The sequence below is a fragment of the Penaeus vannamei genome, chromosome 3 (genome assembly GCF_042767895.1).
Source record: "Penaeus vannamei isolate JL-2024 chromosome 3, ASM4276789v1, whole genome shotgun sequence".
Taxonomy (NCBI): domain Eukaryota; kingdom Metazoa; phylum Arthropoda; class Malacostraca; order Decapoda; family Penaeidae; genus Penaeus; species Penaeus vannamei.
Genome location: NC_091551.1, coordinates 8,258,094 through 8,275,593, shown reverse-complemented (window position 1 = coordinate 8,275,593; position 17,500 = coordinate 8,258,094). Strand labels below are relative to the sequence as shown.

General features: G+C 35.4%; 1 protein-coding gene across 30 annotated transcripts in view; it reads left to right on the top strand.

Annotated features, from left to right (window-relative positions):
• The window catches only part of Graf (GTPase regulator associated with FAK), a 189,599-nt gene extending 178,030 nt beyond the window's left edge, over positions 1-11,569 (top strand). For 10 of the 30 annotated variants that reach the window (XM_070140583.1, XM_070140564.1, XM_070140577.1 and 7 more), the window contains 5 exons: positions 4,295-4,367; positions 5,204-5,245; positions 6,373-6,477; positions 6,729-6,808; positions 7,287-9,024. In XM_070140583.1, the coding sequence (XP_069996684.1) occupies positions 4,295-4,367; positions 5,204-5,245; positions 6,373-6,477; positions 6,729-6,808; positions 7,287-7,426 (440 nt within the window). In that variant the 3' untranslated portion in view covers positions 7,427-9,024. Of the gene's footprint in view, positions 1-4,294; positions 4,368-5,203; positions 5,246-6,372; positions 6,478-6,728; positions 6,809-7,286 lie in introns of all 30 variants that reach the window. The other 20 variants (XM_070140693.1, XM_070140662.1, XM_070140688.1 and 17 more) reach the window with 7 other exon arrangements.
• Positions 11,570-17,500: the final 5,931 nt, after the last annotated feature.

Genomic DNA, 17,500 nt, shown 5'->3' with positions numbered 1-17,500 from the left:
GTATTTAGGTATTTTTTGTGTTTGTATAAGTGTAGCATAGGTTTATTACATTAGACAGAAAGACATTATTGCTACCTTCCTTACATGAAAATGATCAAGATTGACTTTGTGCTACAACAAATTACACTTTAAAAGAAATTAAAGATACAGTGTTATATATAGTGTACATAATTCTTAGAGCTTTCCCCTATACTTAACATTATATTCTGTATCAGAGTCAACACCATTCCACCATTAATAATTGGGTTGTTGCATGACTTGTGCCATCTTATTATCTCAACACACGTGGAGACAGACCATCCTATTCATTACAGATTTACTTTTATTTAGTCTGTAGGTTATTAGCCTCTGTTAGTTTTCTTTGCATGTCATAAATTTCCCCATTTTATAAGTTTGTGTTTTAAATGTTTAGTTTGATAAGTTTTTGAAATTGCATTTTATTAATGTTCTGTGTTCATTAATTCTCTGATAAATAAACCTTATTGATCAGTCCTAAAGCATGATATAAACTATTTTGATAGTAAGTTCTGGAGTCTAATATAAAAATGTATAAACTAATTCTTAGACAGCCAGTTTCAAAGATCAATTTAAAATATGAGAGTGTTTGATTATTATGTTGATAATGGACATACACAGAATAGAAGAAAACAAAAGTTACAATGAGCATTTTAAGAAGTAAGAATAAAAATAACTTAACACCCACAAAATAACATGGCCAGTTGCAAACCAGTTTTGACACCAAAACCCCCAAGTGAAATTTAGGGTTTGATCATGACGACAGCATTTGTGATGGAGACAAGTGGGAACCCTAAAGTGGTGGCTGCTTCTGTCAAGTTACAGCTGCACTAATAGATGTGAAAAATGTAGTAAATTTTTTGTTGTTGTTGTAGAAAAAATTTAAATATAGCCATCCATTTTGAAGTTATCACGCTATTAGTGCAGTTTAATGTTGTAAAATATTGTTCATAGGATGTACAAGATAGCGGAGTCTGATGCAATAGTTCATCGATACCATATTCTGTGCACTTGTAACTTTTACAACTGCTTGACTGCTGTTGCATGGCTTTATATTAATATTGTAGTATTGCTTTGATTGTGTTGTTTGTGTGTTCAACTTATTTTTTTAGATTAACTAATGTCCATTTTGATCTTGTATTAATTACTGACTTTATTGGTATCTCTATTTTTGGTTCTTATTTTTCAAAAGGAATTTGACTGATAAATAACTAACTAATACAAGGAACATATATGAGAAACATGAACCTATCTTCACCAAATATGCAGCAGATCAGTATGATAATTTAATTTATTATTTTTGACGCCTTGAAAGACTTGTTAATCCACCAGGAGGAAAAGGTAAACATGGCCCTGAAAGTTTCTCTAGGTTCATGCTGAAACTGTATTCTTGCTGATATACTTTCCAACGTATTTTATGGTACACAGAACCACTTGCTGTAACTTGCCAAGATAAATTACTTGTCACAAAATGTTTTTCCAAATAATTTGAGAAGCTGCTTCTTTTATTGTAGAGATGCTGATAGTGCAACTGTTTAGATCCTTGAATTATTTAAAAATAATCATTATTTTGTAAAATTTGAAAGCCATGTTATATGAATTATTTTTTCAGGATTAGAAGAACTTTTGTGAAGGAAAAAAGAAAATGCTGCAGATTAATTTTCATAAAAAGAGCAAGTGCATTTTACATTTTTTTTTGTGAACTATTCCTGGAATCCAGATTATTTTTTAATTACCTTTGTGAAGAATTATGATCACTAATATATTTTTTCATTGCTGATGTGACATCAATCTAATAATGACCATCTGTGTGTGTTGCCCATTTTGTCTGATGGTGCAAGGCAGATACATATCACTGGTCCCCACTACCAAGTCCAAAATCACCTGTAGTCTGATTAGGTAATAGTAGACTAACAACATATCTTCCTTTAATCTACTAATATAATTATACTCTTAACCATTCTACTTTCAGCATCCGTCTCATGCCTTTCCCTTCCCTGTCCTGTCCCCTTCCCTTCCCTTCCCTTCCCTTCCCTTCCCTTCCCTTCCCTTCCCTTCCCTTCCCTTCCCTTCCCTTCCCTTCCCTTCCCTTCGCTTTCCTTGCCTTCGCTTCCCTTCCCTTCCCTTCCCTTCCCTTCCCTTCCCTTCCCTTCCCTTCCCTTCCCTTCCCTTCCCTTCCCTTCTCTCTCTCCTCTCCTCTCCTCTCCTCTCCTCTCCTCTCCTCTCCTCTCCTCTCCTCTCCTCTCCTCTCCTCTCCTCTCCTCTTCTCTTCTCTTCTCTTCTCTTCTCTTCTCTTCTCTTCTCTTCTCTTCTCTTCTCTTCTCTTCTCTTCTCTTCTCTTCTCTTCTCTTCTCTTCTCTTCTCTTCTCTTCTCTTCCCTTCCCTTCCCTTCCCTTCCCTTCCCTTCCCTTCCCTTCCCTTCCCTTCCCTTCCCTTCTCTTCTCTTCTCTTCCCTTCCCTTCCCTTCCCTTCCCTTCCCTTCCCTTCCCTTCCCTTCCCTTCCCTTCCCTTCCCTTCCCTTCCCTTCCCTTCCCTTCCCTTCTTTACCCAACCAAATGTATCTTTAATCTGCCCTGCCATTCCTTACATACTAAACCAAATTTGTAAATAAAAGAAAAAGAAAAGAAAGACATCTAGATGCCAAATCAGCAATGGGATCTATGTTAGTAAGAGTATGAACTTCAAAAGGGTGACTCTTCAGTTTTCATTTTCTTATTTTGAAGTGCCCTGAAATGTACATTTATTGAGTTTCCTTTAGAGTAACTTTTTTTAAATATGTGACTTCTGTAGTAGTGAAGACTAATATATTCATATATAACTTGTGCTTTCATCAGGAATAACTACACAGTACATCTTATTTTCTATACTTTTATAGCATTTTGTTTTAGTTCTATAGTACATTTTTATAGTTTGCGGTGAAATCTTATTTGACACTTATCCTGGAGTTCTCTTGTGAAATTTGTGTGATAAAAACAGTAAGGCCATAGATATACACTACTGATTTTCTGATTACTGCTGATACTGTAGAAATGCTGGAACTTACCACTACATAACCTCTGCTGGTCCAGCAAAACATATAATCTAGATTTTTTTTGGGGACAGAGGTTGTCAGAAAATTGGTGGTAAGCTTATATGTATTAATGTACTATTACAAGTTTATAATTGTTTGCATCCAAAGTAAGTATAAGTATTATTTATTTCTGTGTCATTGTCTGATTTAATGTATGCTTTTGCTTTGAGCTTGGTATATGCATTTTATCTGTAAAATTTGGTATTTTGTGTTGCATGTTGTGTTGATAGAAGCCCCTAATCTGCATGTTGATAAAGCTCATAAACTAATTGTGTTGTCTATTGCAGCATATATTTTTTTTAGATTAAATGAAAATTTTAATTTGTATAATTGCAATATGTTTCTATATTTTTATGCACCCTCTTCATTCTAAATCTTTTCATTTTGCATATAAATTCAACTGCCATCTACCTTGCTTCATAAGATATACATAATGAATGCTTCCCCAGTATGTCTTTTATCATTCTTTTTAAACCTCTGCACTTTAATATTTTCCATCTTTATCCCTTCTTTCAGGGAGTTGTCATTCATTCATAAATACCTCATCTACCAATCAATTTTACAACCACTCTCATTATCATTTCATACTTGTCATAATCATCTCACAGAACTACCAGAATTCCATTTTTTTTTCAGTTCCTCACAATACACCCCCCAAAGAAAAATAAGTAAAACACCATATCATTATTTTCTTTTTTTAAACGCCATATCATTATTTTCCTTTTTTCTCTACTCTGTTGGAAGGGCACTTTTCAAGTCTTCTTATGTCATCTAAACCTCATCCATGGTGTCTTGCAATTGAAATTTTACATATTTCCCCTTACATAAAATAGATTGATAAATAAGTAATAGAGATATTGTTAATATTGGTTTCTGAGTAATTTTTTCTAGACATAATTTATTTTAGTTTTCAAGAGGACCATTCCTTTGAATATAGTGTAGTATTAATTTAATTTTCTATTGAGAATAGAAAATAACATTAAGATAAAAGGGATGGTAATTAGCTTGTGTAATTTTAGCCTTTTTGCAACACATTTTTTTACTTGTTTATTTGTTTTATATCTTTTTGTCTGAATGTTGTTGGTATTTTTTGTTAAAAGCACCAAAAGTTGCATGGGTGTTTGTCTCCTTAAAAACTGTACTTTGCAATGTGAGCTGTTTGCCAGTATTATCTATGTAGAGTAGAAGGTACCAAATAAATGAAAATAGCTTGGTATGTACCACTTTCAGGTGCACGACTGGGGACGGCATACCCGCCTACGTACCGGCAACACATGGAAACGTAAGTACACAGAGTTAATTTATATTCATGTTTTTAAGAAGAGATAGTGAACATATGATATTTGAATTTTGGAAGTATGCTTTTGAAAGGATTTTTCTTTTTTTAAGATTGAATTATCAATCTAATGACCTAGTTTTTCTGCAAATGGTACAATATGTTTACCATTGGTCCTTGTTAGGTTTGAATATATCTTTGATATTCCCCAGTATCCTTGTCTTTGAAGACTTGATATAATTACCACTGCCAATTTACAATAGCCTGTACATATTGCTGTACATCCTCGAATATTTGACTTAGTTTTGAGAGAAGGTGGTGGTATTTTTTTTGTCTTTCAGAACTGTATTATTGACAACTAATAATTTAGACAGTCATCAAAAGTATTTGGAAGATAATGGATGGACAGACGTGTATTAATTTAACATGAACACAGTAGTAATATACTCTTGACTCTAAATTATATTGATTGAATGCAAAATCATTGTGAAAACAAAACCTAACTTGGATCAACTCGTGCATAGAAGATAACATAGCACACAGCTGCTTTCTTTTGTTAACAGATGGCCTATTTATCAAATTATGCATGGCATTTCTATGAAAATTTCATAAACAATGGAGGTAGAGTATCATTACTTGAAATAATTATCTGATATTGTTCTCATGTAAACTAGTGTGAACAAATAATCGAGGATGTATTTTACATGCTAAAGTCAGAAATTTGGAAATGTACATAAACATGTATTTTTATTATTACATTTAACCAGAAAATACTAGTAGATTTTACAGATTTTCCCCCCCTTAATAATGGTATGCTCTCATTCCCCCATTATGCCCACTAGTCTGTGCAAGAGACAATCTCTGGAGTACCTCTACTCATCTATGTAAGTGTAGTCACTCACTCTAGCATGTGGTGGTGCATAGCCTCAACCTTCAACTAAACCAGTCGTCTCTTTTTGACTTGTATGTGCAACTAGTGATATTGGAGTTGCAACTTGTGATTTCCTAGGTGTCTTAGAATTATATGGATGAAGTCTGGGTTTTTGCTTTGGATCTAATTGGCAAAACTGTTTTAATTCAGTTGGCCTGTAATCTGTGGTCCAAAAGGAGAGACTCAGATCTTTGAAAGATATATACTATTAGGTATAACAGTGCAATAGATAGCTCCTGTCTGTTTAGTTGAATTTTACACTGATGTTATATTCTTTACTCCAAGCATTAGAGTATTGAATCATAAACCTGTCTTTAGGAAAATTGTATAGTGATTTCCAACCTTGTTGATTTTATGTTTGTATACCTGGACTAAGGATCAGTTAGAGATGCTAGTCTTGCAAAACTGGACTCTGAGATTTTCTTTTAGAGATTGTTAGATGAAGCCACAATAGAAAATAGGTGACTCAGAAGTGAGAATATTCAAGTACAAAAAACGAGTAGTTTGTTTTCTTGTTACAGTAGAAGTGCATCCAAATGCTAGTACCAGAAGCCATAAGCTAGATTTTCACCTGTTCTTCCCTGCTGGGGCTTTTGCATGAAAGCTTCAGGTTTACTCAACATAAATATTTTACACAACTTGATCACTGAAATATTGAAAAAAATCAGTTGATCCTTTAAAGCCTTATTAAAACTGCCTTTGCTACTGTATGTGAATGACTTGCTGTTCGCATGCCTCAGACTGTGAATCCAAATAACTTTTCAATTATTTTATTGGCAATATTCTAGAAAGTGCATTCTATATGATAATTGTATATAGGTGTTAAGAAATTGTCTTGTTGTTTTTTTTGTGCTATTCATTTTTTGTGATCTGAAGTAGTAATTAAGCTGAACACTATCCACATGTCCTCACAGACAAGGATGAATGAAAGTATGTACAGTACTGTATTATAGGTAAAATTTCATGCTTGTCACTTATTTTATGGAATATTTTGTATTTTGTATCATTAATCCAGTAGTGGATTATTTTTCTTTGATCATACTCTTAGACATGAATAATATATCTTCTCACTGTACTCAGGAATTCGATTAGTGGGTCGCAGTCAACATCAAGTCTTCTGGCCCCGACCAGCTCCTCTCCACCGCCTTCTGCTACTTCGAATGGAACAGCCAGTTCTCCTCCAAGGTAAGACATTATGGAGAAAGGTGGTTGAAAAAGTGATATTGAGTTTAGTATGTCAGTGAAATATATGAAATTTGTAGTACAAATTATTTTCCAATGTGAAATATATTTCTGAAATTAATCCTTGTAAAATACTAAGTACTTTCTTTTGATTGACTTCTACAATGTGAAAAGTGCAGACTGTACAAATGAGAATTGCATGAGTGAGGATGAAAAAGCATATAGGATAAAACTAATAGCCATTACTCTTCCAGACGTGTAAGAACGCTGTATGCATGTGTAGGGGAAAATGAGTCTGAGCTTTCCTTTGAGCCCAATCAAATCTTATGCAATGGTAAGTATTGCAAATACATATTTACATAGTAAAGTAATTGCCAAAATGCTCTGTTATAGCATATATGTATTCAGCTAAAATTTACTTTTTTTTTTTTTGTCAAATTTTCCAAAATTTACATGTTAAATGAATAGATTGTAAGGTAAACATATGGGCAATTTGATAGGAGAGTGGTTATATGAGGTTGTGAGTGGCATTTGAGCTTTAAAGGAACCAGCCTCAATGTGAAGTAAAGCATTCATTTACGAAATCCCAAAATACAACAATTAGTTTACAGGAATTAGAGAATGACAGACACAGATATGCATAATGGAGATGCAGTTCATTTTCAGTAGACTGATGTTAAGAGAAAGAGAAGAAGTAAGAGAGAAAGAGTGACTAGGAGACTGACTGACTTTCTTTTTATTGTTTTGCCAAATTAATTAAGATTTGCAGAAGGAATTTATTTTGCTCAAGGTTCCCTCTTTTTTTCTTGCAGTTCGGCCATCCCGAGAACCAGGCTGGCTAGAAGGAACCCTCAATGGCCGCACTGGTCTTGTTCCTGAAAACTATGTAGAAGCAGTAGATGATAAACCTCCTCCTCCTCGACTTCTATCCCAGAGAAACACAGATGTGTAAATCTAAGAGAAACATTCATAATTTAGTAGATATGAAGTGGATGTATTAACTTAGGCTTCATATCTTTGAAACTGTAGTGTGTCTTATGTTATACCAGGGTGACATAATGCATATTGTTGACCAATAATATGTGTGTATGTGCGTATGTGTGTGCATAAGGTAAAATGCTGTGCTTGCAGTGTTGTACTACCTGCAGGGATAGAGCATTGCCTTTCAGAGAATATACTTTTGGCCTTAGGTACTGCCAGAATGAAAGCTCCTTATCTTGAGCTGCAGAAGGGAATCTTAAGCCATATCCAGTTCTCAGACTGATTGATATATATTTTTTTTTTAGTATAGAGCTATCTCCCAACTCCAGGCAAGTGAGTTATGTGCAGGGAAAGATACAACGTGTCAGGAGTGTGCTGTGACAGGGTGTGCTTATTCAGATGGACATGGAATCTAAAGTAGGAAAGGTTACATAGTCATTTTGATAGTGGGAGAATATAGCTCCCTTATTTAGCATATTCAGTTGTCACAACTCATTACTGGAGTACCAATATATATATCATTTATGGTTATTTCTAGAGCCAAAAGGAATGATGAACTTATATCTAAAGAAAGAAAACAAAAATATGGTGATCGTTTGAGGAGGGAGCCTGAGGAGCATATCCATGTATCAGTGATGACCTAGTCTGAACCAAACCTACTTGGAGAATGTATATTTAACATATTTTATATATCACCTCTTTGTACATTTGAATTATTTGTAAATATTGTTTCATTTTAATAGAAACAGTATATGAACATATTTTTTTCTTCTGTCTACAAGAAAGATTTTGTTTTCTTTTGTCTGTTTCAGGTTTTTATATCTTTGTTAAACAAATATTGTTTCTTAAAACCTGTGCTGTATCATAAAAAGACAAACATAGATTAGTTTAGTATTCATTCAGATTTTTTCTGATTTTACCTGCCATGCATGATTCTTTTGTTTCTAAACAGTTCAGTAATAATAGTGCATATATAGGTAATGATCAGTAAGACTAGGATTTGTAAGCAGCTAGTCAAGTGCAGTTCAATTTTTAAAAACAGACAGGGATATCAAAGCAAAATAAGTTTACAGAACTTGCATTGGGGCTTAAAACTAAATTGATTTCTTGATGTCCAAGATGAAAATCAGCCATATGTGATATAATTCTCTTTCTCTATACACACCCCTCATTAAAAAAAGATCCTTTGAAAGCAGTGCCTTTTTGCATAGTATCCTTCAAAGGTTTGCCATCCAAATATGTTGTTGATTCATTATGCATTAGATTCATGGAAATAATCAGAAAGGACTGGTGACAGCATTAAGATGGAAAAAATTGAAATCCAATGTGTACAAAATATTTTGCCTGCATTCAAGTCATCATCTCATTTCTGGTTAAGTGTTGAAAGGAAATCTCCTTTTCTGCCGAATCTTCTAGCTTGAAAAGAAAATAAAGAAATTGAAACAAACATAATCAGCAGAATAAGATACTCATGAATTTAGAATCAAAAGTTAGATGGTGTTGATACTTAATTGAAAAGTATCAGCATCAGAACTGTGGAATACAGTGTAAATAAAAGATAATTCAGTCCGTCCCCTTTTATTTATTCTCCAACTGCATAATTTAGTAATAAAAAATGAATGGTTTTACACAAATTAAGTACTTTCTTATACAGAGCCCTTTTGTGGCTCTATCAATAGTGGCTGTGTAAATTTCATGGATTTTCCAAAATAGAAAACAGGGGAGGAATCATTACCACATTTATGGAAGTTTTTGGGTGTGGCATAATATTGAGTTCCATTTTTACCATTACAAGGACATCAGGATATACTTAGCTTTGAGCCCCAACAGGCTATTGATCTTTACATGTTATTGACCTTGTCCACGTAAGAATATAATCTTTCCTTAGATTCGCAATGTCCTTGATTGTTAAACAAATCTTGGAAGTGCCTCGTTTGTACATGGGAGAAGGAGAAAAGTAAAACTATGTGACCTACAAATCTGCCAGTTTCCATTCAAGATTCTTTTCCTTTTTGTTCTGAGACCACAATAACATGCTCTATGATAACCTTAGATTTAGATAGCCACAGCATACTGTTTGCTCCTGTGATCATGATATGCAATAGTGATACTACTGATATCAATTCAACACTAGTAGAGATTTGTATTTTTTGTTTTGTCCTCTGTAGTCAGCGGAAATCTTGAAAAGCATAATAAAGGGGCAGATCATATTTTGTTGCTGTTTACAGTCTGAGGTGTATTTGCAATATCAGCTGCTTTTCTATTATGATTATGATTATTGTAGTTATTAACAGTAATAATGATGTTATTGTTGTTATTATTATTATTATTATTATTATTATTATTATTATTATTATTATTATTATTATTATTATTATTATTATTATTATTATTATTATTATTATTATTATTATTATTATTATCACTATTACTATTATTACTATTATTATTATTGATTATTTGTGTGTTATGTGTAACAATTGGGAACATTTTTAACTGGATTAAGAGAGGAAAAGGAGAGTGAAGAAAATCCATTTGTTCCAGATTGTGGAGAATAGTGAGATGAAGTATTGTTTTTTGCATTATATATATATCTAAAATGAGCTTGTGTCACTTATAGCTAATTCAAAAATAATTAAGGCTAACTAGTTTCTTTTCCACTGCTTGCTTAAGAAAAAGTACAAGACAAAATTGAAGAATAAAGCATTGCAATTGTATATGCCACCCTTTTCATTCAGAGCTTTTCACCCATTTTTGTTGTGCAATGCTACCATCTTCATCAGCTTATGGAAACATATTCATGGAAAAAAAAATGTATTGCCCTTACTGCTGGGAGGAATACTTACCCTAAAAAGTACTTTATTACATGAACAGTTTGAGGTAGCAGTATGAAGAGGAGGGCTGGTATGAACTATGCAACGTATACAAACTGCTTATCATAATGCACCCGACTTTACAAGTGCAAATGTCAGATTTTAGATTAACCTTTGCAATCTAGCAAAATAAATCTCGTGTGAAGTAGGGATACGGTGTAGAGGCTGCTGTTGATCATATTATTAAGTCCAGTATATTATGACATGTATTTTCCTTTATATCTTTAGGTCAGTGCATTCATGTACCAATTTTTCTTTTGTTGGAAATTGTAATCTAGTGTGATACTGTCCTGGTCTTTTCTGAATGCGTTATATGCACAATAATTTACAATTCATCATATACTTCTCATTAAATACTAAAGATGTTTTGAAAAGTTTACGCTTCACATATATAGTTTTGTTTTCTTGATATTCAGTCTTTACCAAGTAATGCATTATATGAAGGTATGCTGCAAATTTTATGGAAGTGTAAATGAGAATGAAAATTCTGTTCTAAGTTGGAAGCTTGAACGATTGTATATTATACATTCAACAATAATGTTGCTCAAAAAGGAAAAAAAAAGAAAACACATTATTATATAGATACTTTATTTTGATGCAGTCCAATATTTGAATACACATTCCATAACCATGTTCCTACAAATATGCTAATCAAAATATGGTATACAAATTAAATGTATTTTGATTTCGGATGTAAAGATTTTGGTCAAATGTAAATATTATGGTCTTTAAAAGGTGCATTATGTCAATGCAGATTCATTCATTTTTTAATCAATATTACCAACCCAGAGCACCTTTCAGTTAGAAGTCAGGTATTGTGGAAGAAATCTTTAAGACATGTTAGATAAGCAATAACAAACTTGTTATTTAAAGGTAAGCCATACATTCAGTGATGGGTATTGTTAAAAGTTCATTAGATTCTGAGAGAAAAAATCACCTCAGTATTAAACTTATTGATATAGTTTTAAATGAGTTAAGAATGAAACGGCATATAAGTTACTGTTAATGAAGATTATGTGTAAGTAGAGACTTCTTCACCATAGTAATGATATGGAAAGTTCTGGCATCAGTTAGTGATGCTTGTCAGTATATAAAAAGATTTCAAGGTCTGTTTGATTGTAAATAAGATGTTAGTTCAACTGTACACTGACATGCACCATGATATGTATATAATAGATTTACTGATAATGACGCATACATGATACTATTTTAAAATAAATGTCCAAGAGGAATATATGCAATCAGATTTTTCTTATCATTAAGAAAAAAAGAAAAAAGAAAAAAAAGAAAAAGAAAAAAATCCTACAGACATATGGAAATAGAACTGTTTATTTTTAAAAATCAGTTGTTCAGCCATTTGTCATATTCTGCCTCCGAAGAGAAATTAAAAAAAAGGGACACATCTTACCAACTATGTCTGATCTTGGAGTAAGACAACTCAAGAATTTCTGCATTAGCTTAAAATTATACAGGAAGTGGACATTATCAAATACATTGTTGATGAAATAAAATTAGGCTTTTTAAATGTTTGAAGCAACTTTTTTGTTTTTAAAGTAAACCAAAAAAAATATAAAGTATATTTAAAGCTTATAATTTCTTTCCAAGATCGTACTGTAATATTTAAAAGAAAACATTATTTAAGGATAAGGAATGCATTAATAACAGCATATAGATGTATATTTTGAAGCAAGATGCTGAACCTGCCCAATAAATTTTTAAAAATTAAGCCAAATTTATTGTAAAGGGGCATGTATATGAACTGTATTGGCTGGTGTCTTTATTGTTTACACTGCTGGGAGCTGATGCACAGGCTGGAATAAAACTACAAAGAAATAAATATGATTATGGGGTAATAGTAATAGTTGGTAAAAATTGCCATTTCCAAACACATGACATGGGCCCCTCCTAACCCCATAAGCCAACCTTATAACTATAACCCCCCCCCCCGCCCGCCCCACACACAGACACATACAGTCATTTGCTTGATGTTGTCGTGGGAGTCTTAGGGGGAGACTGAGGCCAAAGTATGGCATCACCCCTACCTTGGGCTTCAGCTCTTACCTCAAGTAATTTTGCATGGTCTTTTCTTCCCCCCCTTTCCTTTTCCTTCTCGTTTTTTATCACTTCTGTCAAATAAATAACAAATATAAGGAGGGGTATCATGTTACTCTTAATCCCTCCCCTTACTTCACTTTCCAAAATTTCCCTTTACTTACTTTAGCTATTTTTCCTCTTAGGGTTTCCTGCCTATTCTATCCAATTAGAATAACTACTATGTTCAACCAGTTTAATTTAAGCTTCTATAGTTTCATTAATGAAAACCACATAAAGTATATCTGAGCAGCAATACATATAATGATAATTTTTGGCGGGGTTGGGTAGTAGTAAGTTATGGTAAAACATTGCCATTTAGATGAAAGTAAATTAAGATGGATGGAATTTAATTATGAGTCAGCAGCTTTTAGGGTTTAGTATGGGTGTCAGATTAATGACTAACCACAACAACCATTCACTCACATGCACATACACCTTCATACTGTCACACATAAACATAATCTCTCTAACATATACAAACATGTATACATGCATACATAATACTTATAATGTGTGCTTTATTTCCTTTTTATCCTTCACACCTGTCAAATTTACCATTCATTTCCGTCTCTCTGCCATTTTGATTTTTAATAGTATTACTATTTACATGTTCATTTTTAGGAATATCCTATTATCAAATGACCATATTTATGTGACAATTATCACATATCAATCTTCGCTGGCACATATCAAATGCGCTCCATTAAATTCATTTTTTAATGAATTGCATCATATCTTAATTCAGAGCCTCTAGTAGGGTTGTTTACAGTAGAAATGAGAACTGTGGGCGCCTAGTTTTATTATTTTTTCTACCAGAAAGGCATTTTGTGCTTGTATTTTTCAACAGGAATGCATTAGATATATTTCAAGAACGTTTTATATCTAGAGAACGAAAAAATAAACCAAGCGCATGTCATATATATTCATTTTTAAATGAAGTATTAAATGCTTTTCTTTGCGAATACACCAGGTCTCAATCCTTTTCTTGATTTTGTATGTTGTGAATACATGTATATATTATAGCTTGAACACGTAATCTGCTTTTATTTGCCATAAACACGAGTTATTTTTTCATAGCATCTTTTAAAGGAACACAAGTTTAGAAAACATGTCTATATAAAGAGAGAAAAAAAATCCCTATCCTGGGAAAGGCTAGGTCAGTAGCAACTCGAGGTATCATGGCGTCTGATTTTAACGTCACAAAAAATGCGATTCTATTTTTGGAAAAAATACCGCATGTGGTTTATTATTCACTGGTCTTTTCAGTTTTCAAAAAGAATGGAAAATAATGATTTTAATGGTTATATTTCATTGAACAATCATCAAAATAGCCCTGTAGATCAGAAAAGTGGGCGATTATGTTTATGCAAGAATGATTCTCAAGTGGAATTGCTCGCAGTGGGAGTCAAGCCAAAGGCCTATATTTTTTACTCAGCGTGAATGAATTAAGTATATCTACTTTTATGAATACCTTCATGCACTCAATCAATGAATGAAAGGTATTTTATTAAATGTGTAGGTTACTAGGCCGGGCTATTTTTAGAAGAGCATATGTTCATGTTTACATTTTGTACAATATCCAATAGTGTTAAAGTTTCAGTTTTTTTCGGGCGTTTTTGACTTCATAGTCCTGTTGGCCTGGTATCCTACACATTGGATAAAATGCCTTTCATTTATTCATTGAATACATTCCTACAGAACCTCATCCAACCCGTAATACTTGTAATACTGTCTCTATCTCCCCCGCAAACTGCCCTATCAAATAACAAAAATTAGTCAGATTGTGGAGAAGACTTACTCGCCTGCCTCACAGACTATGATGTAATATCAGTACAGTGCTACTTTATTCCTCCTAGAAATCATCGTAAGAACCCCACCGACAATGCCAAAATTACTTTCCTTAGACATGACTCCCTTTAATGTTTACATTGGTGGAGAATCGCTCCCTGTCCGACCATATCAATGTCAATGATATAAACTGTTGGCGTTTAGGACATCGTGCTAAACCCTGCCGTTCCACAGCCCAATGGCCTGTATGTACCCGACCTGGTCATAACCGATCAAACTGCTCTGCACTTTCACGCACGTGTGCTGACTGCGGCGGCCCCCATAATGTATTTTATAGGGGCTGCTCCACCAACAAATTTGAGCCTGAGGTGGCAGCTCTCTGATACAGACTTGGTCTCACTCTTCGTGAAGCCAGACAGGAAGGACGTCGACGAGGATTTTCTCTTACTCCCTGCTCTAGTAATGCCGCTCGCTCTGCCTCTCCCCCTCCCTCCTAAGATGTTCCTACACCATCCCCTATACCTATCCCTCCTACATCTTACTTCCCCACTTCTACCTCCTACTTTCCCCAGTCAAATTCTTTTACCATTCTAAATCCAGACACTCCAATCTCTACTGCAACCCCAATACCTTCCCCTCTCCCTCCCTGCACTACCCGCAGCAGACTAAACGTTCCACCCCTTCTCCTACCACACACTCACCTCCACCTACCTTTGCCTCTACTCCTCAGACACCAGTCTCCTCTTCCCACCTCATAAGAAAACCTTTGTCTCACAAAACTCTCCAACCAATTCCATTACAGAATCTCTTGAAGATATTCAAAACTAGCTGCTCGAGTCCAAAATTGACACCGAAACCCCTCATCCACCCTCAAATTCCACAACTGCCCCCTTCGCACAAAGTGACTGCCGGTATCCATCCTCTTCCTACTCATATTCCACCTACACCCCTTCCTCCTACTCCCTCCCAACACAGCCCATCCCCCCAGCTCCCAACTACACCTACATTAACCCGCCTTCCATCCCCATTATCCTTTCCACTCCCTCCTGGATACACACGTGAATCCCTTATGTCACAACTATGCCCTTCCCCAGATCCTCCACCTCCTGATGCTACCCCCCTCTAATTCCTCGTCTCACCCCCTAGCTCCTTCCCCTTCAAATTCTCCAAAACGCACTGTAACCGTTATTACTTGTAGATCAACTGAGTTATAGCTCTCCTACATTGGAATACTTGGGGTTTCCGTTCTCACATACCTGACCTTTGTCATATCTTTCTCCTTATAACCCATCCATTGTCTGCCTCAAAGAGTCTTTTCTTACTCATCCTCCAATACCAATTGCCAACTGCCATTTTGTCAATTCCTCACACTCCCTTTATGTCTCGTCTATACTCGTCCATCAGAAAACACCTTATGTCATACCTCCCTTTCAAACCACTGACCCGTGCACAGTTATTCGCATCTTTCTTTGCCGTTGGATGTCAATTATTTGTCTACTTCTCCCATTCCCACCCAATGACTTTGTTGCCTTTGAAACTATTTTCCCAACTCCATCCACCTTTCCTCGTAGTTGGTGATTTTAGTTGCTGCCACACTCTTTTGGGTGATTCTATCAACCCCTCCCGTGGCCGATCCCTAGAACGCTTCTCCACAAATGACATTATTCTTAATTCAGATTGCCCGCACGCTTTGACATACGCATGTAATCTTTTTCATGCCTTGACCTCTCATAAACTGACGTGTACTTTCACTTCACTCTCTACTATTCTTACCCCTCCATCCCCCTTCTTGTCCATTTCAGATATGCTACAATGTTTCACAATTACAGTCCTAAGAGCTGCTTATACAGTCATACCTCGAACCTCGACCTTATACCTCCAAGTAAGTTCCATGGTGGAATCCTAATTGGCCCAAAGAGCTTCGCTTAAAACGCGCAGTCTGGAACAGTTATCGCTACGAACGAGGCACCCTTAATCAGCTATCAGCCCTTATCTACTTTAAAAGAGCATCTGCCAGTCTTCGTCGTACACTCCGGAACGGTAAAACAAATAGCTGGCAAAATTGTTTCCTCAATTAACATCTACATCTGTTTCAGCTGTTTGGCGTCGAATCCATAAATTGTCAGACAAACATCCCCCCCATCCAGCCTCTGTCCCCCATATTCGATATACTCTCATCTCTGATCCTATCCAAGTCGCTAATGAACTAGGTGACTATTTCAGCCTGGTCAGGAGTGGTCTAACAGTCGTGCTGCAACTCTCATGGAAGCCCTGATGGTATTCACTCTCATATGCTCCGACACTTCCCATCTTCCTCTCTATCCTTCATATTAACTATTTTCAACCACATATGGACGTCTGGAAATTTTCCCTCTCATTGGCGAGAGGTCTTATCTTCCTCTTCTTGAAACCCAATAAATCGGATACCCTCCCTCAAAATTACCACCCCATCGCTTTAAATAGCTGCTTGCGCAAACTACTAGAGCGAATGGTTAACTTAATGTGGTATCTTGAATCTCACAATCTCCTCTCTCCTTCCCAGTTTGGTTTCCGCCGTGTCTGAAGTAAGCTGACCCCCTTGCTCATTACGAGACATATATTACATCTGCATTTACACGCCATCTGTATTAGCCATATTCTTTGATCTAAAAAAAACATATGATACCACATGGCAGTATCATATTCTCCTACAATTGTCCTCCCTAGGTATACGTGGATGTCTTCATAAAGTCTTCTCGCTCCATACGCACTTTCCAGGTCAAAATTTCTCTTGCACATCATCTTTTCCTCAGTTCGAAGGCGACCCACAAGGAAGTGTGCTCAGCACAACTTTATTCATTCTTGCTATTAATGACACTCAGTTCTACCACCAGGAATCCGGGTACCCCTATATACTGATGATATAACCATCTGGCACATCCATACCATAGCTCCGTCAATTCCTTCAGTCTGCAATATCATCAGTATCTTCCTGGGTCACTAACCACGGCTTTCGCTTTTCTACCTCCAAATCTTTCTCCACCCTTTTCTCTCGCTCACATGTAGGTCCCCAACCTCCACTCTTCTTATATGACGCTCCACTCCAATACCGTTCCTCTGGCAAATTCCTTGGCGTTATTTTTTACTCCAAATTGTCCTGGCGAAACCGTATCTTTTACATTAAAGAAAAAGCTCAACGCCGCCTCCGAATCTTACATTCTTGGGGCTCAGATCGCAAAGCTCTCCTCCATCTTCATGTTACCTTGATTCTCTCCACTCTAGATTATGGATGCCATATCTACTCCTCTGCC